The sequence below is a fragment of the Gigantopelta aegis genome, chromosome 10 (genome assembly GCF_016097555.1).
Source record: "Gigantopelta aegis isolate Gae_Host chromosome 10, Gae_host_genome, whole genome shotgun sequence".
NCBI classification, from domain to species: Eukaryota; Metazoa; Mollusca; class Gastropoda; order Neomphalida; family Peltospiridae; genus Gigantopelta; species Gigantopelta aegis.
Genome location: NC_054708.1, coordinates 58875804 through 58903445, shown reverse-complemented (window position 1 = coordinate 58903445; position 27642 = coordinate 58875804). Strand labels below are relative to the sequence as shown.

General features: G+C 36.5%; 2 protein-coding genes across 2 annotated transcripts; both read left to right on the top strand.

Moving 5' to 3' along the window:
- The first annotated feature begins 486 nt into the window (after positions 1-486).
- LOC121383720 (E3 ubiquitin-protein ligase MIB2-like) lies at positions 487-7387 on the top strand. The gene is made up of 7 exons (XM_041513816.1): positions 487-688; positions 1250-1421; positions 1932-2038; positions 2704-2898; positions 3615-3706; positions 6605-6709; positions 7199-7387. The coding sequence occupies exons 1-7, from the start codon at positions 487-489 to the stop codon at positions 7385-7387; spliced, it is 1062 nt and encodes a 353-aa protein (XP_041369750.1).
- LOC121383967 (E3 ubiquitin-protein ligase MIB2-like) lies at positions 7205-27295 on the top strand. Its single transcript, XM_041514087.1, has 11 exons — positions 7205-7382; positions 8413-8585; positions 8998-9149; positions 9764-9920; positions 10732-10886; positions 11752-11884; positions 13165-13267; positions 14525-14634; positions 16023-16198; positions 22341-22510; positions 26951-27295. The coding sequence occupies exons 2-11, from the start codon at positions 8487-8489 to the stop codon at positions 26998-27000; spliced, it is 1305 nt and encodes a 434-aa protein (XP_041370021.1). The 5' UTR covers positions 7205-7382; positions 8413-8486; the 3' UTR covers positions 27001-27295.
- The last annotated feature ends 347 nt before the right edge of the window (positions 27296-27642 follow it).

Below are 27642 nucleotides of genomic sequence, written 5' to 3'. Positions count from 1 at the left end.
CAAATCATACTTTATTTAGATTTTATGGTTTAGATGATCAATTTCCATACATTCGAAGTGATTTTGGTCTTTAATATCACAAAATGCATTTATCATATTTTCAAAAACGCACGTGCGTCTGAGAAGTAATAGTTATGAAGTCGAGTTTTAGTCTATTTTTAGAGGATTTCACCATTTCAAAGTCACAGATTCGTGTTTCACTCAATTGTAACTTTATTCAAATGTGTTGCATGTTTGTAGATTAAATAAACTTAGTGTTAATTTTCACGGGTTGAAATTAAGGTCTGTACCTTTAAAGTTTCAGACTTTATAAGGATCTTGATTCTAGGATCTAAAAGGTTTATAATCACAGGTCCTCGAATTCATGATTCTTGTGATACTCTGAGTAGTATATACATATGACCATTTCCAAATGATGCATCCAGAGATAGTTCGACACTTAAGATATTAGAAACACGTCTGCCAGTTTTCAGATACTTGACTAAGATGGCGGCAGGTCTACGAGTTATTCGAGGACGCGATTGGCTGTCGGGTGACGTCGACGGAGGTGAAGGTCATCTCGGAACGGTGGTGTCATACGGGAAAGATGAAACAGCTGAAGTTATCTGGGACAATGGAAAACAAACTTTGTCTAGCATTGGGAAAGACAAAAAATACGAGCTGAGGGTTGTAGACAATGCTCCTGTAGGTGAGAAAATGTTTTAATGGGATATTTTACTGTGCAATTAAAATTGACATCTCACCTGTGAATCTTATAAAATTAATAGTGTAAAATATCGATATGGTCCTCAACTGCTGTGATGTGTGATGCAATATACAGATATGTTGTTATTGAAGAGGAACAAAACATAATAAATTAAATTTTAACATTTCTTTTGTACCGGCCTCAGTGGTGTCGTGGTTAAGCCATCGGACATAAGGCTGGTAGGTACAGGGTTCGCAGAACGGTACCGGCTCCCACCCAGAGCGAGTTTTAACGACTCAGTGGGTAGGTGTAAGGCCACTACACCGACTTCTCTCTCACTAACCATTATCACTGTCCTTGACAGGCAACCCAGATAGCTGAGGTGTGTGGCCAGGACAGCGTGTTTGAACCGTAATTGGATATAAGCATGAAAAAAAGTTGGAATGAATGAATTACTTTTGTAATACTTAGTCATGTTGTTGTTCTTCTTGGAGAAGGAAAACCTCCCTTTGATACTGTAATTGAATTATTATTATTCAAAGTAAAATTAATTTCTGTCTCTAGGAGTTTGCCATCAGACTGTCACTTGCGGCGGCTGCGGAGAGGTTGGTGTGATTGGAATACGATGGTCGTGTGGCCACTGCACCAGATTTAACTTGTGTTCTTTGTGCTACATCACAGGGAAGCATGACCTCTCTCACAACTTTGTGCGTCACGACATGCCCACATCTACGGGGTAAATTACCTTCAAAATATAAATAAACAGCAGCACACCATCTTACTATAATTATACAGCAAATCATCTCACTAAGAATACACGTTGATGATATTTCCCCTAGATCCATCAAACATTTACATAGACACACAGACAACGTGCCATACTATCACGACACATATATCTCAAGTTGATTTAAAACAAACACACACAGACACACATAGTGGGGGGGAGAGAGAGAGAGAGAGAGAGAGAGAGAGAGAGAGAGAGAGAGAGAGAGAGAGAGAGAGAGAGAGAGAGAGAGAGAGAGAGAGAGAGAGAGAGAGAGAGGGGGGGGGGGGGAGAGAAGCGGGATAAACCTTTGTGATAGTAGCATGTAGCAATGTAATAGCTTTGGTTTTGACATTTCCCCTTTTGCCCCCCATGATAATTCCTTCTGTCCGATGCTTAGCCACTGGCCTTGCCAGAGACTGGGACATAGGATAGACGTGCCTGAACTGAGCAATGTACTGAAAAAAGTCATTATTTCAGAAAGCGCGTGCCTGCACGGGACACCTCGAAGAAGATTCGAACTAGAGGATTGTTTCCTGGCGCCGTCGTTACTCGTGGAACGCACTGGGATCAGGGGTATAAAGACAGTAAGTGTGTTGTATTGAGATTATTATGCGAGCTTGTGTGTTGTACTGATTTTACGAAACGAGTGTCAGGATTATTGTATTACCAGAGCGAGAGCGAGGGTAATACACGAATCCTGACATGAGTTTCATAACGTCAGTACGATTCACACGCGAGTGTAATAATTTCTGTATTATCTGTTATTCAAAATATTATTTTTATGAATAACAAGCTAGGACCATGTCAAAACGTTTGAAACGTAACTAAAAAGAGACGACGAAACGACGTAATTTTTGATAAGCGTTTACGCTGAAGAAGCCACATTAAGTTATGACGTCGCTTCACAAAATTACGTCATTCGTAGTGCACGTGAAATCATTATGACACACGTGGGTCATACTGATTATATTTCCCTGAATATCTTGAACTATGTTGATGGAATTGTAAATAATGATTATAACGATAACAGTGATATGTATTAATATTGCCGATGCTCATGTTGAAAATGTTGTCGGTTATATTATGATGTTGTAAGTGTTTTGTTAATGTTAATTCGACGATGAATTTATGATACTGAAGTTTATGGAATTGTAAATAATGATTTTGACGATAACATTGATATGTATTAATATTGTCGATGCTCATGTTGAAAGTGATGTCGGTAATATCATGATGTTGTTGTTTTCAGGTGGTCCAGGCAAGGAAGGGAGGGTAACTCTACTTGTGAGTTTTGACTCCAAGTCACCCAGGTCGGCGGTGCGTGTAGCGTGGGATTCACGGGAGACAACCACGTGTCGTGTGGGTCACCAGGGTCAGGTGGACATCCAGTGTGTTCGTGAAGCTCTTGGACCAGAAATCTACGCTGAACATCTGCCACTTTTAGGTAACAGCTACGATGTACAGACAATATGATACTATTGTCGCTCTCAATCTTTATATTGCTCATTAACTGATCATATCAACACGTTTATTATCAAGTTCTTCTATTGTAACTACTACAAGTAAAACATTACCATATGTTTGACATCTAGTAGCCGCTGATTAATAAATCAATGTGCTCTAGTGGTGTCGTTAAAAACCCCCACTTTAACCTTTTCTACTGTAACTAAAACAAATAGCTCATAATTGTTATTTTTAATGAGTTTCTTCTTTGAACAAAAATATGGTGGCCTTTTTATGGAAAACTACTTCTCACACTGCGAATAACCATAGCATAACTGGGAAATGAAGATACGAACATTACCTACAAAAACCAAACTAACAACAATATAAAAAACCCCACAAAAACTCCAAAACCCCTTAACCCCAAACAACAAACAAACAATCATAAAAAACAGAAAACTAACATAGCCCCTAAAAACACCAAAAAAAATAACAACAACAAACAACCCCAATAACAAAAAATAAATATACAACATAAAACATACCTTACTGATAAACATACTATTGAAAGTTACAAATGTTTGATTTGATTTTATTTTTTGGTCGGTTTTAAAAGAAACTAAAGTATCTGTAAAACAAACAATGTGGATAAATGTATTGTAGACACTATATATTAATTTTGCCAATATATTTTTTTGGAAAATGACCTGTTAACAGATGTAGACACTGCTAAAGCGGGTAGACGTCTTCAAGAAGACAAAGCCAACTCTGGGAAGGGCTCGGCATCTGACAAAGGATCCACGAAAAGCGTGAGTGGGCGTTCGTCAGACAAGGCTAAGGCTTGATTCAACATTTTCTTCTGTACATCTGTACCTGCAATTTCCATCAGTCTTTCTAACTCATTGGACGTTAATTTTTTTAACTCTGCTATAACATTCGTTAGCAAAAACTATTCTAATACCGATTTGTCCGGCGTCCGTCCGTCCGTCCGTCCGTCTGTCAACTTTTCCTTTGATGTTTATCTTCTTCTACAGTTTTGGTTGAATTGTTCAGAAACGTGGTACAATGATTATACACAAACTAGTAGAAATTTAGAATTTTTATTAAATGTTGTTAGTGTGTAGTTAAGAGTTTTGATCGGATAGTTCTGAAATTTAGTATTGAATTTGGCACTTATGAAGTGTAGAATGCGATTGTATGGGGCAGCTGCCACCAAATAATGAATATTTCTAAACAGAAATAATATAAAGTGAATAAAACTGCAGTTTAACTACAGACGATTTCTATATTCTGGACATTTAATTAATTAGTTCTTAAGGAAATTATTTACAATTCGGACAAGTCTCCAAAAATTAACAAAGTTAACAATCTTCATACAATTTATAATAATAAAAAGTTAATTTACAAATCTCAAAATATGTCCAGTACACTTTTAATTCGATAATTCTTAAACTGCATGGACACATTGATATTCTAAGGTGGTCTTTACAAATTAATGATCTACTACTGATAAAAACGAAAATTAAATAGCGGAGCTTCATTGGTCGATAGGCCTCTTGTTAAAATATATAACCTGGATTACTGGTAAAACTGATCAGATCTAGAAATAATTTTGATGTGCATTCATTACACAATATGTAAAATACAAAGGCGCATCAAAGTTTGGGTACCAGGAGCCTGTCGCCCCCTAAAATACTTTAAATGCCCCCTTTTAAAACCATTTGTTTATAAATTGTTTTATAATTGAAGTGCCCTTTTCAAACAGTTGGTCCTTGGTCCCCTCACTAAATATTTCCTGGGCCCGCTCTTGAAATAAATAAGGAATTGTATATTGATGGGATTCAAACCAACTGCATCAATTAACATGATATTTATGAACCACACGACCGGCTGGAAGGATCACAAAAACTAATGCCCAGCTAGTCGTAATTAAGTTCAGTACTGCCAAACACTCCGTTCGAAAGTAATACAGTGAATTTGTGGTAATCAAAGATGAAATATTTGTGGGAATCAATACAATTATCCGTTATGCTTGAGACTTATAGGGCCTACTGCGTCTTCTTACACACATTGATGATAACATACATGTTATCTATTTAAAGACATACGATTCACTGCCGGTAAAATAAGCATGATCAAAATTGATTGCTCTGTGACGTTTAACTGAATTGCTATGTTATGCATAAGTTAACTGCAAGCGCATGCGCCGTAGATAGGTTTTTGTCTGAAAAGACGTTTAAATTTACGTTAAACCTGGGTGGGGTTTTTAGGATATGAAAAAAAACCCAGAAAAAAAAAAAAATTCAATATTCGTGTCCGTTAACTACCATTTATCCTACAACTCGTTGTGTAAAAAGATATCCAACTAGTTTTCCGTTGTTAGATACATTTTCAAACCACTCGTAAGATAAATGATATATAATGACCACTCGTGTAGTTTTCTCTGTACCTGGAATTATTGAAGCCTCGGATGCATATAACGACAGTGACAGTGTCGAAGATGTTTCCTCTGTCTACCATAGCGCAATGGGGCTGGAACAAACCAGGCGCGGATTTAGTGGGGGGCCCAAGGGGCCCGCCCCCCCCCCTATTTTTGGGGTCAAGTTATTATTTTTTTTTAACTATAGCTTACACTAGAGTGGAATTACACAAAAATGCACTTCTTTCCCAATTTTGAAGATAACAAAAACAGTATGACAATACCAAAAACATACGTTAATATAGCTATTTTGTTACTCAGATGCGAGGAAATCGCGTTTCAGGCCACTTAAATTTGAAAAATTTCGTGGGGGAGCATGCCCCCGGACCCCTAGAAATCTCGGGCGCTTCGCGCCCTCGGCCCTTCCCCCTATTTAAAAATCCTGGATCCGCGCCTGCAAACATAATTGCAATTTTTAAAAAGTAGAAAGGAAAATTCGAACTTTTAGATGTTGGGATTGACGTGTACGGTACAGATATATAGAGACTATTTCATGGGTTTTTTTTTTTCGAATACGATTTTTATGTCAACGAGTGATGTGTGAAAACGATATTTTCACAAACTATCAAAAACACGTAACGCCATGATATAATTCTTCCGATGGAACTTTTCCAGAACATTTACTTGACCATAGACTTTTTAAAAGAAATTTGAATAAAAATTATCTTTATTTAATTATTAAATGAACATTTATTTAATACTGCTGTGCAAACATACGTCGCAAAGCGATCCTCCACCTCCACCCCCCCCCCCCCCACCCCCCCCCCAAAAAACGATCAGATGCAGAGGTAATCATCAAACTTAAATACGATGAAACGAGATAAAGGGAGATAATTTAATCATGCACTTTTACAAAAAAGTAAATACGATTTCTATACTTTTACTGTAGCTAAAATACATGAAAATATGACTTTTCACCGGATATTACTTTTATGGTTTCCGTAGATCTATATATTTCATTGCTATGTATATAATAAATACCTGCTTTAAAGTTTATTTTTATTTTATTATTATTTGTTTGTCTGAAAGTTGTTTAGCTTTCGTGTAATAAAATGGGTCATATAGCCCGTAATGGCAGATTTCAATGTTTTAAAACCTATAGCCCGTGGGCAATACACAATAAAATACGGTATCTGTTATGCCTTGTGGAGATATGTCTAATTTTAATGACATTTGTTTGAGTCATGTCTGTGTAAAACCCTACAAGAAGATTACTATTAAATTCCAGGTGCCTGAACTGAAGGTTGGCAGCATAGTGAGGATTCTTGATGACAAGGCAAAAGTCGAATACTTGCAGGACGGTCACGGGGGATGGGTAGATATCATGGAAAAGGTGTGTTAGATTATATGTTATACGTTTCGTATTCCCTATCACGTACCCTAAAACTTTTACAATATTTACACCATTTATTTTGTTAACATATTTACATTAAACACTGATTGCATATCTAACAGTATAGCATTAAGCATTGACAGGACCGCACTTAATGCGGAAACAAAGGCCAGTTACCTCTCCTACCAACACCCCCCCCCCCCCCCCCCCCCCCCAAAAAAAAACCCCACCCCAAAACCCCCCCGTATATATATGGTTTTTATTCCAAAATGAATAGGTCATTTTACTTACTTTGAAAATGGCGGTTATGTCTAATTGGAGATGACTGCCAGTTACTGTGGCTCTAGTTGTTTTGTTTTGTTTTGTTTTGTTTGTTTGTTTGTTTGTTGTTGTTTTTTGTGAGTTGTGGCCATGTTTAAACAATGTGTAATTATCCATTGAAACCTAGATATTATTTCTATCAAAATTCAGTGTAACATTTTATTTCAGTTTCTTGGTAAAGTTGGTAAGGTGACAACCGTGCATGGTACTGATATGGTAACTGTTAGCTTTGGATTACAAATGTGGGGATTCAATCCAGCATGCTGCGTACCAGCCTCCGAGTCCGAACTGCCGTCAGATATAGATATACCGGAATTGAAAGATCTCCATTCAACCGGCGATATTCTTAAACGTTAGTATATATATTTTATTTAAAAAAAGAAAAAGAAATACAGCTTTCCAGCATTGTTTCTGAAAACAGTAAATAACTAATGTCATAATAAATTCAAAACTAATACAACTGAATATAAATGAAACACAAACTGAAAAGGGTATCTTACACTAGCGACTTAGGGGTTCCAATAATTCATAGTAGCAGAAATATTCAAAACATAGTGGATTATTTTTCATACATCTACTCATGTACGGCGCAGGAGGTGGGGGAGGGGCGCTGGGAAACTAGATGTCCTGAAATGCTAGACCCCCCCCCCCCCCTCCCAAATAATTCTGAATCAAAAATATTATTGGTAGTAAATCATAAGGCAGAGATGAATTTTACTTGCAGAATGCAGGAAGTTGCACGGGGACCTCAGTCGGACACAATGTCCATTTGTAGAAAGCTGTGCATCAGTTTTTATCTTAGGCAATATACCGCTACTCCAGTATCTGGCGTTTCGAGCTTTTTAAAGTTTCTTTAGTACAACCAGAGCTGTGACATCACACTGGATTAAAGCTTTCAAACTGTATTATAGTAAACATTCAGAAGAATCCAAGGAAAATTCAAAATGATATTAGGACTTGATTAAACATGTTCATCAGTTTGATCAAGCCTCAGGTGCTTGGGTCCAAGGATCGAACCCGCTCGGTTGACCCATTCTCTATTTTCGTTTCCTCTTCCAACCAGTGCCCCACGAGTGGCATATCAGAGGCCAAGGTATGTGCTGTCCTGTGGGAAAGTGCGTATAAAGACCCGTTGCTGTAGATTTCCTCTAATACAATTAATCCGAATAATAAAAATCTATATTACTATGAATTATGAACTTCATATTTTACACTAAATAAAGCAAATGTGTGTGTGTGTGTTTTGTATGTGTATACGAGAGAGAGAGAGAGAGAGAGAGAGAGAGAGAGAGAGAGAGAGAGAGAGAGAGAGAGAGAGAGAGCACGCGCTTTGGAATATTCTAATGGTGTATGTAAATGACTTTATTGCATTGTTTGATCAGATATGCAACAGAAATTGGCGGCAGCAATAGGTTTACCAGATGGCCTTCTTCAAACAAAGATCAAAGTATAGACAATGTCTTTTGAAGGAGAGGGGTCAAAGGAATTCTTAGAGGCAATTCAAGATTCAAATGTGGAGAAAGTCAAGAAGGTTTTTGGAAAATTTCCTAAACTAGTAAGTGAACCATTTCGTTCTAGCTAAATTATTCACAACAGGTGCAACATTGTTGATACACTTACTAGGGTAAGAAATAACATTATTGATCTTTACACAATAACAGTGTTTCCATAGTGTTCTGACGTCGTATATTAAAATACAATGCATGTGAGAACCACATTTATTGCAAATTTTCGTATCACGGTAGATTGCTGTCCATTAACGTTAGTAACAAGTTACAAATAATGTTTGACTCTGGAGGCGGATTGAGGAGTCGGAGATGCTAAACTTCGTTGTGCCATTTTGCTACAGGGCTAATTATATAACGCATTAAACAATAAAACATATTTGTTAACATTGATATTATTGCTGGTTGACCTACACTACTCTTACACTAAATTGTTTGTATTAATTTCGATCTGTCATTCAGGCAAATGGGCGTCCAGAGAATGGCATCACTTGTCTGCACGTTGCTGCTAATAAAGGGAAATTGGAAATTGTCAAGTTTCTCGTGGAAAAAGAGTTTGACAAAGATGCCAAAGACGCATCGGGTGACACACCTCTCCTAGAAGCATTGAGCGGGTAACCTGTATCTGATTGTGACAAATAAATATCAAAGTAGTGTGGTTAAAGAATCGTTTTGAAAATAACGTGGTAATTTGAATTTAAATTGAAAATTTAGAAGTCTATGTTATCCAAGAGTATTGAGAAAATGTTTCTGAAATTTGGTACTCTGATTCTCTGGGGCACTCATCACAAACGAATAGAAATATTTATGAAAATTTTGAATTTGTGATTTTAAAACTTAAATTCAAGTATTTTAAATAGAAATTTAACATTGGGAATTTAACAGTCTATCTTCTCCAAGAGTTTTGATTGAATAGTTTTGAATGATAGAAACCAGTATGTAAATAGTGAACAGTTGCCAAATAGATTTCCACTACAGAAGCCAACATATGTCCAATCCAAACATCATTCTTTCTATACAATTTGAATTAATTTAATAATATTTATCTACACTAAAGCTACATGACCTGAGCCCATTTGTTCTTTAATAATAGCTTATAACCAATATTCTAAGGTGGTATTTACAAACTGAAGAATTATCTACGTCTGACAAATTACAAATTAAATAGTGGAACTCTATAGACAGATAGGCGTCTTGTATTAAGATATAATGATATTTTATCCTCCAGAAAACACGTAGACGTTGCTCGGTTCCTAATTGAAGCTGGCACTGATTTGGACATCAGCAACGATAACGGCCAAACGGCAATGCACTATGCAGTGCGTGCTGGAAATCCAGCTGTTGTTCGGGATCTGATCGTGCGAGGTTGTGACGTCAACGTCACGGTGAGACCACACAAAAGCATTTTTTAAAAATACACGCCATATCTAACACGTCTAGTTGTATTTATTAAAACAATACTGCTTAGCATCAAAGGAAAATATTTTTAAACGTTCCAGCCAGTACACCACAGCTGGTATATCAAATGCCGTGGTATGTGCTATCCTGTTTATGGGAAGGGGCATATAAAACATCCCTTTCCCCCGCCGATTTGGTGGGGTAGGGGTGGTGTGTGTGTGTGACATTTGTCCTCAAGTGTAGACATTTGTTAAATATTTAACATATACATGAGTGAGTGGGTGAACAGAAAATGTCGCCAAATTATCCATTAAGCTGAATAAATTACAGAAACACAGTTATTTTGTAGCACAAAATCATTTAGCCAAATCAAAGTAAAATTTGCCAAATGATTTTAAACTTCGCAAATGGCAAGTGCCAGAGCTAGCCCGGTATATGTATGTATGTATGTATGTATGTATATATGTATGTATTAATATCTATATATTGTATGTATGTCTGGTTCGACTAGTATATGTATGCACAGATATAAACGCATGGCGCAAGGAATTAAAAATCCTGTGTGGCCTCAATGTTTGGCATCCAGTAGTCAATCATTAATAAAGCAATGTGCTCTAGTGGTAGTGTTAAACAAAACAAAATTTTACTTAAGTATAATCATTTTTTAATGATTACTATTTGCATTGTGAATTAGAAATTGACCTAGATTTTAACCTCTTGCTCGTCATATAATACACCGTTTTAGTTTATTGACATTAACATTATTTTATACCTACTAGTATGTGTTTGTTTCTGCAGGACAATACTGGTGACACTCCTCTTCATGATGCCATAGGTCAAAACGAAACCAGCTGTGCCGAAATTATTCTCACGTCGCCAATCCTCGATTTGACTATTGCCAATGAGAGAGGGTTTAACCCTCTTCACTGGGCTGCGTACCATGGAAAAACTGGGTAATAATATCACAATAAGACACAATAAGTATAATTCGTCATAATATAAGCACTGATTATTACAGTAAAGTTTAGCACAATTATTTTAGAAAACGCAGAAGACAAACATCTAACATAACTGTTTTGTACTCTACTTTGTAAGCTTGGCAGAAGTTGTTATTCACCGAATCAGGGTTAAAACTTATCTGATAACAGGCGCGGATTTAGGCTTGACATCCTGCTCCCTGTTTTTGGACAAGTACTTAATTTGACCTTTCTATAAGTTGTGGTCTCATTTATCAACGCCACTGCACTGCACTACACTACATTAATATTACGAGCATATTGTATATAAAAATCGCTAATCGTGCCCGAGTGACGTATTTACAAAGTCCCATTACGGTTTATAGGAGAATTTTCAATGCGTGCATCCATCCTAGTTTCAACATCATGTTTTAAATATATATAACAATTGTGTTATTTCTGTTGGTTTTAGTTTCTTTAAATTATGCTCATAAAATATACTGCTTTATTGCCTCAGAAGGGTCGTGTCGTAGCCCAGTGATAAAGCATTCGTTTGATGCGCGGTCGGTCTGGGGTCGATGCCCGTCGGTGGGCCCATCGGGCTATTTATCGTTCCAGCTAGTGCACCACGACTGGTATATCAAAGACTGTGGTATGTGCTATCCTGTCTGTGGGATGGTGCACATAATGGATCCCTTGCTACTAATGGAAAAATGTAGCAGGTTTCCTCTCTAAGACTATGTGTCAAAATTACCAAATGTTTGACACCCAATAGCCGATGATTAATAAATGAATGTGCTCTAGTTGTTTCTTTAAACAAAACAAACGTTTTATTGACTCAAAATAACTGAATTATTTCTAGTGGTGCTCTGTTTGAGAAAATCTTACAGAGAAACAAGAATCTCCTGGAGGTGTGTATGGAGCAAGGACCCACCCCACTCCATATTGCAGCCATAAACGACCACGCAGAAGAAGTGAAAATACTTATTAAAAAGGTGAACGTCTAGATTAGAGACACGTAGTCAAAATGCAGAGAATTGGCAACTTTGTGTAATAAGTAATTGTTGCAATTAGCTATATAGAAGGATTTTTAGAATATATATTGGTTAAATTATAACTGAAAATAATATACTAATACAAAAAGGTTTAGTAATTTTGTAAATGTGCTTAAATACAAGACAATTCGTGATTTTCAAAGTGAAATCAGACATTGGACTTAACTGATGCATCATTTTTAGTACATGCAATTTCAGATTTTCAGTGCGAAATGAAATGAGTAACTGTCACGTCAATGAATGCAGCTTGTGGGTTAAAGTACAATGCAGTAGTACCAGATTGCTGAAGTTTTTGTCTTAGTATATATATATTCATTACAAATATAAAAACATGTTTTATTTATAATGCAAATATACAAGTCCGCAATTTTTACATCCATAGTTCATACTAAGGTACAACATTTTACTCTGGCCCTGAGAAAACAATGTTATTGAGATATCTTACCATTTCTTTATTTCGTCATCGAGTATAATGCTGACGATTCCAACCATACTGATATCTTCAGTTACAAAGAGAATGATGGTCATCCAACTCATTATTAGCCTGTTCACGTTTACACGAAGAATGATGTTGGCGATTCAAAGCATGATGGTATCACTGTCCATTATGATGGCTGGCGCTATTCCATATTTTGAACTTGTGCATATCTTTTCATTTGAAACTTTCAAATTTTTTCATCGTTTTAGATGAACTGACGGGTGGGACTCACCTATCGCGAACACTTGATATAATCACTGTTTTGACAGTTATTCATGGGTGCATGCCATCACAACTATATTTTTTCCAATGCGCTTTGTCCTATGCTAGTTTTGATTTAGTGAAAATTGGCTTGGAGTGGCAGTCCTCTTTAACAGGTTCAGGAAGGATGTTTTGTCCAGTAAATGGTCTCCTCAGGATTCATAGAATCAACCACTATTTTGCCAAATGCCCATTCGACTGTGCATTGTTCAGAGATACGGTTGTGGTTTGTCGTTCAGATTCTTTCTTAACAAGGAAAATGGCATTAATGACTCAAATCCATGCTGTTAACAATAATTATTATATCTTCAATTACAGGGAGAATGATACACTTTACTATTTTATAGGTAGAATAATGTTTGTGATTCAAAACATGCTATTTTTCTATTGTCATTTTCACAGGGATAATGTTGCTGAGTTAATAGTAAGTACCCTGTATAGGTTTTCCAGCATGATGATTTTGTGTTACCTTCAATTATAGGGTGCAAACGTGAATGTCAAAGATACGGAGAACGAAGCAACCCCATTACATCTCGCTTGCTCACATGCCTTTATAGGTGCAGCTAAGATCCTAGTGGCCGCAGGTAATCTTTGACTGTGTCATCCGTCATGTGTAATTAAAACAGACTTTTCCAATGTCTTTCTGCTCAGAGAGCTGCTGTCTATCGTTTGTACAAGACGTCTGCTAACATTTTGATTTTCAAATATATGTCTACAAAATTCGATGTTTTCATTTGAACCACCTTTTTACTTAAAGCACATTAAGTTACTGCGTAGATGTGTTTTTCGTGTTGGTATCAACAGGTGGTCAGTATTTTCTGGTGACTAAATCAGTAACTCCATGTGTTCACTGTATTTATTTGAAATAAGCGATAATATTATAATTCGATTTCAAACGACATATCATTCTGACACAAAAATACAACGCAGCACTTACTAAGATGATGTCTGAATCTACACCCTATTTGATCCGTACATATGCTTTTTTATTGTATATATACTTTATATCATTCATAGGAAAACAACGCACAATAATAATAATAATAATAATACATTCTTTATTTTAAGAGAATTAATTTATCATTTTGCTAGTCTAATAGGCCTCTAAGAAGTAAGCAAATTCTAAGCATTCCCCCCCCCCCCCCCCCCCACCCCCCCCCCCCCCCCCCCCCCCCCCCCCCGTCTGTCTCTCTCTATCTCTGTCTCTCATTATCTTACACACACAAATGCATACGCGCCCGTTTATTAATTATGTCTGTCTGTCTGTCTGTCTGTCTCTCTCTCTCTGTCTCTCTCTCTCTCTCTCTCTCTCTCTCTCTCTCTCTCTCTCTCTCTCTCTCTCTCTCTCTCTCTCTCTCTATATATATATATATATATATATATATATATATATATATATGCCTTTTCGGGTGCAGCTAAAATCCTATTGCCTACGATCATGGCTCTTGCCACCAGTGGGGCTGACATGCTCATCTTTCACTAACACTAGACTGTTTGGACAGTGATTTATGAATGTATGTCAACACAACTGTTTAAATTTCTAATGAGCCATGTGCAGCTTTAGATTTGTCTAGCCAGTCTTGACACTGATTCATAGGAGCAGTCATGATAGTCAAAACCTCCGTTTGACTATGTGTTGTGTAGGTACAATTTTGAAAATGTTAATGATTTTGCTGTTCAGATCTCCAGTTGCACTATATTAAATATTAAGCTGGAAAGGTAATCGTGGTGTGGTACCTTAAAGCCGGACCGGTGACTCATTTTAATACCGTTGACTAGTCTTGGTATAGTAAACCTTTCACTATTCCCTAAAGTGTAGATAACAATGTTTTATTTTTAAGGAGCCGATGTTAACATGGGCGATGTTAACAAACGAACACCTCTACACGTAGTGATGGGATCGTCTGAAGAAGTAACAGATGACTCAGTAGGAGGTGTTATGGGAGACTTGGTAACAAATAAATACACTTTTTAAAAATGCAAATGTAAATAGACAAATGTAGAAGAGAAAACAAGTAGTTTCGTTTTAATAGTGTCGCATTTTGTCTAGTCCATACTATCCATATATTCTGTGGATGTTGTTCTAGTGCATTAATTAAAGCTTTGCTTTCAAGATGTCTTATTCTAAGGAATTTCTATAGGTTATATAACATGGAGAGCATTTAAAGTGTCCAAAAACGTTAGATCAAATACCAAACCGCATTTGCGTGCATGATGCTTGACCACAAACATGACCACTTTCGGTCAAACACAATTCAGCATCATTAGTTTGAAAAATGGGTACATACATGTGTTTAGGTACACTAATATTGTTTTTCCCCATTTCAAAAGATGTCTAATAATGCCTTCTACCTTAGCTAACTACCAATGTCGTATTCTCAAAAATGGCAACAGTACAGCAAATTTTATATTTCAGAGATCGAAGATAATTCATATTATAATAGCCACAGCAGTTTCCATGACAATAATGAAAATATAGTAACCCCCCCCCCCCCCCCATATTTATGTAAATTAGATTGTTCTGCATGTTGAATTGAAATATACCTATATTGCAAATATAAGATTAATATAGTTTTAGCATGCAACGTGGGGTCCATTGCAGAACAGCCCATGATATGTTTTGTGGAATGCTCAATTCGAAACTTGCTTCAGATTGTATAGGTTTTCTGTGTTTTCTACATTTTACGTGAGCAGCTTCCATCCCATATCAATTCACCCTCCTCCTCATCACCCGCACTGTAATTGTTAGAATTATTGGTTGTTTGTAAGATAGAGGGATGACTTGCCTAATAGTGGTAAAAGAAATTGGATATACCTACCACTGTGTATTCCAAACACAATTTCACATTTCTTCTTTTTTTGGCCGCTTTATAATTTAGTGGTTTCTTGAAATCGAACATAGTGACAATGGTTGACAGTTTGTCACATAGTTTACAGAAATAATGGCTCTTTTACAATGCACTAAGATTTCTCCCTGGTAGAAGCAACTGGATCTAATGTGCTGACGTGGTGACTTTTTAAGGGCTGGTCGTGCTACATAAAAAGAAAGCACGAGTAGTGTCGTCTGACAAAAAAACAACAAACAAAAAACACAAAAAAAAAAACAAAAAAAAACCAGAAGAAAAATCCCACATCATATTTAACTTAGTACGTTATAAATTGCAAAGTTTGTCAATTTTGCTTATTTTTTCTTCTCATCAAGAATATGTGTTTCACATTAACAAGTGAACTTAAAATTCAAAATCTCAAATTTGTAAGTTATTTTTTTTTCAAAAGTAAAGCTAATTTAGATATATTTATTATTATTATTATTATTATTATTATTAATATTTGTGACAGCTGAAGAAGCTGGTGAAAACAACTGTTGGCAGTAAACAGAGTCGTATTAAACTGGCCACCTTCCTGTTGGAACACGGGGCAGACGTCAACGCCAGAAACAAAGACGGAAAAACACCTGTTGATGTTTGTACTGATAAAACGCTCAGAAAAGCTGTTGAAAGTTTCAAGAAGGAAAGGTATACACATATATCATATCATTATTTCCAAGAGTTATTTGACAAAAAAGAGTATTGATATTCAGTTTCTTCATAAACGGTTTCTCTTTGTTTAAAAAATCTACTTTTAGAAAGGTTGTTGAAAGTCCTATAACTTAAACAGTCTTCAACGCCGATCCGCAAGATGTTCTCGCCCTAATAAGTAAGTAATTATGGAACGTTACAGCTCATATTCCAATCAGAACTTTGGAGACAACGATCAGAGGAATAGAGACTTGGGTACCCTTTGGATATTGGTGTGAGTATCACAGAATGCAGACCATTGGTACAGTCAGGAAGAATTTGCTCCCACTGATGAATATAGGGGAAGTGGATACAACAGGATCCAAGCATCTAGCATGCAAGCAACTTCTGACATGTTCAGAAATCACAGGGATGTGGACATTAGTAATCCAGACCAGCCACTTCTGGACATCATATCCAGAAGACAATGTCGTGACAAAGGTTATGAAAGAGGTGAGGTGGTTCCGAGAACAAAATTGGTCACCTACGACAGGAAGGAGAATGAGATGTTTTCATTATCCCATTCGAGAGAATGTCTCACCGACATGGATGGTGTACGGTCATAAAGGTTGACCATCTTCATAAAAGCCTATGTGGTGATGCAAATAGATTTGTGTGTAGTCTGCCCGAAGCTATCTGTAAAAACTATCAGTTCCTAACAGAGGCACTTCGAAAAAGATTTGGTAGGGTTCCACCTTCAACAGCCCATAAAAGCTCAATAACATGGTACCATCAAATGAATCTAGAGAAGAGTTTGCTGAAGAAGTCAGGAGGATGGTGTCGAAGGCTTATCCGAGTTGCTCGTTGGAACTCCAGGATCAGCTGGCTGCTGAAGCATTCTTACGGGGATTAAAAATGCTCAAATAGCTTATATAGCATCATGGTTCATACAGCCACTCACCACTAAAATTCAAGGCCTTTTAAAGCCTTTTTCAAGTCAGCAAAAACCTTTTTCAAGGCTCCTTCAGGGTTCATATACTTAAAACATTGTCATTTTCCATGACGTTTAAGCACCATTTTGGTTCATTTTCCAGGACTTTTTTTTACATTTTTCCAGGAGTCTGAATGCATTACCTGGAAAGGATTTTTTTAATGACTCCCCATTAAACTGTTTATTCAGTGGTTATTATGTCTCAAACATAAGCTACACCTAATCTAGATATATCTCATGGATGCTAAGTTGTAAAAATACATAAATAAAAACAATATTATAGTATTTTTTGACTGTGTGTGTGCATGCATCTGTGTCTCTCTGCTGGATCTTACAGCAAAACACTCCATAGCCATAATCCATATCTAACCACAATGTGCAAATTTGTTTGAGGCATTCAATTATTTTTGGTCAAGATCCAATTAATTTTGGTCAAGATTCAGAATTATATAACTTTATATAGATGGGGCTTTTTGATTGCACCAAAGTCGAGGCGATAAACATTGTGCCCAAAATATATATGCCCAAAACAAGCAGGCCCAAAAATATTTTACTTCAATACCACTACAATAATAAACTTAATTTGACTGATATAACTTGAAATGCATTTCAGCACCATCTTTACCAGCTGTTAATAACATTACTATGTTAACAAGATCTAAGAGTGCTCTATCAGACAAACAACCAGTTGTGCCCAAATTAATGAGATCTAAAACCCTGATAGAATAATAATCCATCAAAGTATTTTTTTTAAAACTTGTAATTCACTTTCAAATAAACAATCAATAAACAATGTACTGGGGTGTTGTTATATAAACATAAATAAATAAAATGTCATGTTTAATTTATATTATCCAGATTTTTTAAAGTTAAAAACCCCCTCACTCTTCTAACCAAAACTATGAAGAAAAAAAAGAGAGTAATGTTTAAATACCGGTATTATCCAGATTTATTATTTAAAAAAACACAAAAAAAACACAAAAAACATTCACAAGTCACAAAACGTCTAAACATTAATTAATACATTTACGGTATTACGTTTATAGGTTAGTGCTTATAGAGTACATGTACTTTAAATCATTATTTGTGGTTTTTAAAAAGTACCTAATGACAAAATTACATAAATCATATAAACATGTTTTATTTTCATTAATAATTATTTTAAACTCACTAGTGACATCGTGTTTCAATTACGAAATTTACTAGAATTATACCCGTTTCCGTGAATAACTAAATGTCAATCACATTATTCATTGATAGCACAAAAATAATCTCTTGAAGTAGACTCTTTGTTACCACCAATTTATATCACAAACACTCAAAACTAACCCATAAAATGATTGTTTATTTAGTTAATTGGTCGTGTCGTTGACATGTGGACACCGTTTTGGAAGGCGCTGGTTACAGCTATCTGCTAAATTATTTATCTTTGACAGTAGTTTCTAACTCACAAACGTCAGAAACAAGACTGCTGACAATTACAAAATTTATTCAACCAATCACAAGTTGTATTCATTGATGTCCACGCCTTCTTACTGTGTATATATTTTAACAGTTGACCAATGTGCTCTGAATGTGCACGTAAAGCCCTATGACCTGACCTAATGGCAGTCGACCTCTTATAATTACTGTTGCGTGAAGGATATAGTTTGGAAACCAGAAATCAAACATGATTCTATATAAATATATTTTCCAAATAATATTATTAAACGAAAAACAAAAATTAATATAAAATAATAAAATTCCAGGACTTTCCAGGGGGTTATTTCATTTTTCCAGGAGCGTTAAGCACTTTCCAGGATGAAATAAAATTTAGCACTTTCCAGGGTTTTCCAGGATGCATGCGAACCCTATCTTACAAGTTACATGACATTGTACATGTTGTTGTAAAAATACATTGCCGCCATTTGCATACATACTTTCGGCATGTTACGGCATGGAAATTACCGACTGTCGAAGGGAAATAACTCTTTATTTCATACCGTGATCGATTTTAAAGTAATTTTCCATAGCTAAAAACTGTTTATTTGTGGATTATTATTTTTAAATATATCAAATAATAGTAATAATAAGTTTATTAAAATATATAATTCACTACATATGATTATCTGCTAAATTCAAGGGCTTTTCAAGGCCAAACTACAATATTCAAGGCCTTTTCAATGCAATTTTCAGTTTCAAGACCTTTTCAAGACTGCAACTCAAATTCAAGGCCTTTTCAAGCCTGTGCGAACCTTGAGCATTGTGCAAAGACCCGATAGAGGCCACGTAAGGTATCATGGGTCCAAAGTGGTGATTATTCACGCTACATTGGTCAAGTATCATACACAGAATCCTATATTACACACGAACAACTAAATGAATCTCTAACACCCCTCGCCAGATGGAGAAACTCGAAGAAGCAATCTCCAATTTGACCATTGCCCTCAAGTTAAAGACTGTGCCTTATCGGGAAATTGAGAGGGGCAGAGATGGAAAGAGTCAGCAATTCCGATGTTACGGTTGCAGAGAAATGGTTCATACCAGGAGCAATTACCGTAAGGCACAGAGAAACAGAAGCCTTAGCCCTAAACCATGTTGCCGTTATTGCACAACAAGGCGACTTAATGGTAGGATACATCCTGGTACCCGAACGCAGACAAACCAAGAAACATACCTTTTATATATCGGCTGTATCCACAGAAAAGGGGACGACCATTCCACCAGACAGTGAAACTGTGATAGTTGCAAGGGGGTGTGACCCAAATCCAGGTCAGGTTTGTACTCTGAATCCGTTCTTGTACGAATGCATGATCGCATTCTGGTAAGGATGGTTAACATTACAGAGAAACCGATTTTTTTTGCCTCCTAATACACACCTTCGAAAATTGGTGTAAGTCGAAGATGAATCTGGTGAACAAGTAGAAGAGGATCGTCCATCAACACCTGGCGAGAATCTTGAGTATGAGGGCTGCATTCATTGTGAACCAGCTAATGACACCCTTCAAGTTGAAGATGAGGACGAGTCTCCAACAGTCATGACTCAGGCAGTACCCGAGCACTTGCTGGATGTGTGTGAGAAAGCAAGTAGTAACCTTACCACTCACTAGGAGTACACTTTTAGGTTTCCAAGTGCAAGAAGAAAAAACATCTGGAGAAGCTACTGAGATCAGGTGTTGTGGTGCCATTCAACTCTGAATGGGCATCCCCAGTGGTTTTGGTACGGAAAAAAGATGATGTCGTCAGATGGTGCGTCAAATATCACAACGTCAACGAATGCACTGTGGAAGATACTTACCCACTGCCCAAGATTGACGACTGACTAGACACTGAGTGGACCAACCTGGTTTTCTACATTGGATCTACAGAGTGGTTACCACCAGATTGAAATGGATTCATGTGATCAACACAAGAAGGCCTTCATAACTAAATTGGGCTTGTTTGAATACACCCGAATGCCATTTGGGTTGTGTTCAGCTCCAGCGTGCAATGGAATTTATCTTGCGGGAATTCCAGTGGAAATACTTCCTGATATACCTTGACGATATTCTCATCGTGTGTTCTAACTTTGAAGACCATATAATACGATTGGTGGAGGTATTCAGACGTTTTCGCAGGTTTCAAAAAGTGGTAACATTTTTGGGTCATTGGGTTAGTGCAGACAGTGTTGAGACAAACCCAACTCCAAATGGGTGGAAGCCTACCCACTCCCAGATCAGGGAGCTGAGACTATAGCACAGACTATGGTAAACGAGTATTTCTCCCGGTATGGTTCTCCATTGGAGCTGCATACTGATCAGGGAAATAATTTAACAAGCCAGCTGTTTACACAGATGTGCAAATTACTTCAGGTGGCTAAAACTCGAACAATGCCCTAAAGACCATCATGCAATGGGCACGTAGACGATTTAATCGAACCCTACTCCAAATGGTCAGGTGTTATGTTGACAAGGGTCAACAGGATTGGGATACTGTTGCCATTACCAACAGCAGCTTATAGAAGCACTCCACACAAAGTGGCCGGCTTCTCTCCATCTGATATTGTGTTTGGACTTCCCAGCATAAACAACAAGAGTGTAACAAAACACATCATCTCAACCAAGCATCATAAGACATCTTCTGTCTTGCATCACAACAGGCTGAAGCCCTTCTTGTCAGACTATTCCTGCTTGGGCCAGCAGTCTGCACCATCAATTGGAGTCCGATCAGGGCATCTTGAAGATCCACGGTTCAGATTCAATACCAGCTGCTGATGGAGGGAGGACCTGTCTCACATTGTCAATAATGAAGAAAACTCAGCAACGACGATAACATCATATTCCAGGATGCAGAAGTTGACATTCCATGTGTTTCCCCTGGGACATTGCGTCCTACACACTTGGTCTCACACAAGAAGCTTTTTACGACTAAGGCTGGAAGAGAAATAAAACCTCCAATGAAGTTAAATCTCTGAAGGGACTCAGATGTGTTAAAAAGAGGGGCAGTTGTGCAGATTACTAAATAACAACAAACTTTTGGAGTGTTACTATATTAGCGGCCATGTGGGTGAAACGCGCATGAAAACTAAAAGAATAAACCCACACGAAATCTGAACTGTGTCCATTTTTACATTGTCTTCATTCATAATAGAGATATGTGGCTTGGATCCACGCTGAAGTTGGCTGCTGTATTTCAATATATATCTATATATCTATATTTATCTATCTATCTATCTATCTATCTATCTATATATATATATATATATATATATATATATTACCCCAGCGGGTACTCATAACGGGGAAAATAAAAATAATAATTTCTCATGCATTGGTCTAACGAACAATACTACTAGATGATTTGACACTTACAAACCAATGACCTTGTCGGTACTAAATATGACGTCATTACGATTTATGTCCTTTGTGAAATAATTTTCATTTGTCACTCGTTTATTACCCCCCCCCCCCCCCCCCCCTCTCTCTCTCATTACGAATCTTCTTTTTAAAATGTGCGTGCGGGCGTGCGTGTTAACTTCGCTTTGAGCTCTGGTGTCACCAGGTTTCATTATGGATTTTAGGCTCTGATAGTGATTTATTTCAGACTGGTAAGGGTTTTGTGCCGAGTTGTACACATAGTTACAGATATACACTAGAAGCAGTTGGTGAACACTTAACATCATCCAGTCTAACATACTTCCTCTTTCAACAGCAGTAAACCTCCCTCATTTGCGAAAGCTCTGCTGTGTTCCAAGTGTTTCACACGCACCGCTGACGTCACGTTGTTGCCATGTAACCACATGATGACGTGTCGAGAATGTCATAAATGGGTGTCTACTTGTCCACTTTGTGGAGGGAACGTCACAAAAGCTGTTGAAGAAGGTAACATGTCATATTTTGAAGCCATATAGGCTAGTGTTTGACCTAGAAGGTTATGTGCTAAACATATACATCTGCAGGTTGACCTACAAGGTCATGTATTAAAAATGTACTTATGTGTAACCAAAAAACCAGCTACAGTTTCTGACATGGTTAGAGAACCTTTACAAAATAAATGCAAACTTATTAAATTATTTAAATCATTATGCTGTATTTACGCTATCTTTATGCATTTTTTGTTTTTACGTGCACATGTTTTAAATCTATAATTTTGTTTTATATTCCACCAGCATAGATGTATGAGCGACGACTAGAGAAAGCGAGCATTTTAACAGGAATAAGATAAATGTTTTTCAGGATAAAAGATAACTTCCGGATCACCTGTAGTTACCGATCAGTCTGTCGGTATATTCAATTTTTAGTCGTTTCTGTGTAAATTTCATTAAACAAATATTCTAACAAACAAATAATACATGTTTCTTGAAATTGTACGTAAAATAACTAACAGTATATAGTCTTGGTTTTATTTTGGACGGCGATACATAACCACTATTAAAACTTTACACGAGCAGACGACATGAAAAAAAGAAGACGTTTACAAAGAGAGATGAAGTTTTTGATGTTTTTCTTTTTATATCCTTTGAAAGTTTATAGTACGAGCAGGGGAAACATATATAGATTGTGCATGACTAGTGTTATGAAAAGTGATGCTGCAAACGACTTACTGCAACTCCTCAAAGGGGACACATTTGATACGCCAGTTGCGGATCACTCACAAAACGGAAGTATTTACGTTGTAACTGCCGCTAGATGGGGCGATGAACGCAGGGTTTATCTCAAGACTCAAAAACGTTGAACACTGTGGAATTTTGTTCTCCCACTTTTCCCCCCTTCCTTTATAACAATAATGATGATGATGATAATAATAATTATTATTATTTTCTTCTTAAACCTCTCTTGATTCGTCATTTTAACAACTAGACTCTGTATGTCTCGGGGCCCATGTCGTAGTAGCCCTAGACTGTTCGTCCCATGACCAGTCATCCTCTACAAAATATTATATTAATCGTTGTAGTTCCACCTATTTTTCTTGTATTTTTTTTGTTTTCTACAGGTAATGACAATATGTATATAATGTAAAGACACGTATTTTATAAACTGAAACTACGATTTTAAGTGTTTGTCCACTTGTCTCTCACGTTATATTTGTAAGCCTACATGTAATTAGCCATTTGTACGAATACCAGCCGCAGTCATTCACAAATATGGCTAATATAAATAAACTGTAGTTTTTTAAAATTCCATTTTCGTTTAATTCGGGCAAAAATCAGTCTGCCCTGGCCCCTACAAAAATACGAGCCCGTATGACCTGTTAGATCGCCAGTCTAGAATCGCTAAAATCGCTGCACACGTATCTTTGTATTTGCCCCATAAGACTATTCAGTAATGTTGACCCCCCCCCCCCCCCCCCTCAGTGTGAGAGCCGTCCACCCCTATTGCTTGCTTGATTGATTGACTGAAAAAAAAAGAAAACAAGTTTACTGTACAAAGAAAAGAATCGGCAGAAGTTTGACATGAGGACCTTTATAAAACCATGCCACCGCCATTGGTCTTGTTTCGCATGTGCCATTGCACGTGCTTTTCGCATACTCGACTACGGCAGATAGGGGGAAGGGGTCCTCTATTTGGTTTTGTCAACGAAGTGAAAATCTCTTATTCGGCTTAATTATAATTCGCATTTAAACAGTCTGTACCACTATAGGGTGGATTATTTTTTTCAGTGGAATTTTTGTTTTACACAATCGCATTCTGATGCAGGAGAGTCAGTCGGCCACTGATCTGAGTATTCACACGGTCTGAGCTAGCCCTAGCCTTTAGACCGTCGTTGAAAATAATTCTGTATTCAGGAGTAGATCCAGGAATTATTTTGCGGGGGGTGGGAGACTAACCAGAAAAGGGCAAATGGAACAACACGTCAAAAATAATAATTAATAATCCACTTTTGTGACTGTTTTGTGTGTGACACTATATTAATATATATCATTATTAACAAGGGGTGTAACCGTCCTGCTTCAAAATTATTTGCTTAATTTTAATATTTAAACGGGCGGATTATATCCGGCTAAAAAAACACAAAAAAAACCCCACCACGTAGATAACCTGTAAAATTTATAATTTCGGACCCCCCTCCCCCCACACACCTAAAGCATAATCCGCCCCTGTATTATGATAAATACTAAACAGTCCCAAAGTTGATATTTTGCTATGTCATTTCTTTCTATTTTCAAGCCTTTGTTCCTTTCACAAAGAAAATGTGACTTTTAAAAGTCATCAATATAATAATAATAATAATAATAATTATTATTATTATTATTATTATTATTGATATATACGATAATAAATGAAAACAATTATTTATTATTAGTAATAATAATATTAATTATTATTATTATATACTAGAATGCCAGAAATCAAATATAATTCAACTTGTTGAAAGTACACAACGAAAATAATAAGGATCGCGCACCTTTACTTTTGACACACGCCCCGTGTATCTGACGTCATGGGACGCCATCGTTGATTTTCAATCGATTTTAGAAATTGCTAATTAGGGGCGTAATCAGGAGGATGGGAACCCTATGGAGTTGCAAATGATCATGAAATATGTCCGGCAGGATCCACGAACGTGCTGAAAGTGCTAACATGTTGGAAATAGTGTTTTTGAAGGCGTAAGCCTCTATTTTTCGAAAGTGATCCGGAACTGGACAAAGTGATCCGCAACTGGCGCAAGTACGCCAGCTCGAACAACACTGTTTTTGGTGCCACATGTTTACCTAAATTTACATTTTATATCACTGTTTATTTATATGGTTGATTATCTTTATTACCAAGAATTTCTTTTAAAGTCATACGCGCGCATGTTGACAGAATTCACAATTTTGTTTGAAATGATCCGGAACTGGCGCATCACCTGTAATATGTATCAGCAAATTTCTTTCCGATCACTCTCCCAATAAAGGGCCATCAAATAATACCAGTTAATAAATTTCACTCATAAACATAAATCGTCAGCAGTCAAATCAAGGCATATTATATACAGTTCTATTGGATTAAACCTCGCTATTGGTTTTAGTTTTGCGTGAATTATAATATAAAAAAAAAACCAGAGAAGGAAAATCACTTCAGTATTTCCAACTCAATGTTTGCTGCCACAATCAGACACAAAATACCTACCCTAGTCCCAGCCACTGACAAAGTTATTTTAAATCTTTTGAGTGGGTTTTAATTATTATAGTGTGGAGACACTGGTTAAAATTTGGATTGGATAAGTGGCTTTGACCTGGCAGCAAATCTTGCCAACAACTGACAGGAAGAGGTTACACTGGGCACCATTTGCTGCTGGCATCAACTATAGGGTTAAATGAGCGTATTTTACTTAGCTAGTGGTGAACAAATGTTCCGTCACCGTTCCCAACTTAACCATTTTGATTATAGAATACACTGAAATAATTAAATTTCCGGGCGTTACATTCATTACAATTTAACGTCATCCCATTGGTATAGTTGTAGCAACGCGATTTTGTTAAATTCAAAAATTATACTTAAATATAACAGCAATCAAAAATATTTTGCTAAATCAATTTGAAAAATGGACACCATGGCTAAATCTTTTCCAATAAAAACAACAAAACAAACAAAAACAAAGCAGAAAACAAAATAATAAAAACTAAATATTTGCAAAGAAATAGTTGTATAACATATAACGGTGTTTGGACATATGTTACTTTTTGTCTCGTTTATTTACTCTCAAACTGTAGGAAAACACAAAGCTAACCTTTCTCTTCTTTCTTTTTTTCCATCCTTCCTTCTCTTCTCTTCTTTCTGATTCCCGGAATGATCTTGTTTTTATCAGATGTTATTTTTGGTGGTTTTCCTATTTAATTGTGCTTTGTCTGTAGGTGGGTTTTTTTAAAGGTTTTTGTTTTGGTATTTTACTGTTTTTGGTTTCATTTTAACTGACCATATAACAGGAAGTTACTTTTCATATTATACAAATATGTACATGCATCAGAGTAGTTGTACATATATCACGTTAATTGTATATTAAAATAATGTACAACATATAATAATAAAATAATAATTAAAAACAACAAACAAAAACAAAAAACAAAAACAAAAACAAGACTCCATGAACGTTAGTTGTTATTATTAGTAGGTATGTTTCAAATTTAATTATAAGTACTATCTGTTATTTCTTTTACGTTCATCTGGGTATGAAGAAAAGTCATCAGCACGCTTATATAACAACGGCTTCACCGATTTATAGTTTGCGGATGATTTCTCTTGTTATTCATACCCCGATGAACGTAAAGGAAACAAACATACAATCCTTAAATGTAATTACTAAAGTACACAGCTAATTCATCTTACCTTTCATTGCAGATGCCGTCGAGATAGCTGTAGCCCCGTCTCTGGACTTAACTGAGAAATAAATGAACCGCGCAAGAAAACCCCACCTAACCTCTTTAGGTTAGCAGAAAAGGGAAGAAGAAAAAATTGTTATGTTATGTCCACATACTTGTCACTGGCGTAGGAAACGGTGTGTGTGTGTGTGTGTGTGTGTGTGTGTGTGTGTGTGTGTGTTGGCAAGGAGGGCATGTGCACCCTCCCCCCACTTTTCAGATATTTTGCTTTATAATAGTGTAAAAGTGTGTAAATATAAAAGTGCACCCACCCCCCACTCCCACTTTTTGGCACCTTCCTATGCTTGTGATTGTGTATTTTAAATTAAACGTTCTTATGTTTTAACTTTTGTTTTAAATCTTGGGATCACGTGAATATATATATTTATCTATATCTATCTATATCTAGATCTATATATAATATCTTACATTTTCAATGCAATCAAAGTATGTGATATTTTTCAGATCACATACTTTAAGAATTTGATAATTTTGCAAATTAGGTGTAAATTAAACGAGGTCACGGCATTAGGTTTATTGACATTTAAGCAAACGTACTAGGGTGACAGTCCATAATTGACGTATGCATTCATAGACATCAAATACAAATATTTCAATAGCAAGTTTACACTGAAAGCTGTCCAGCGTTCAGAAAACAAAAAACGTCGTGCA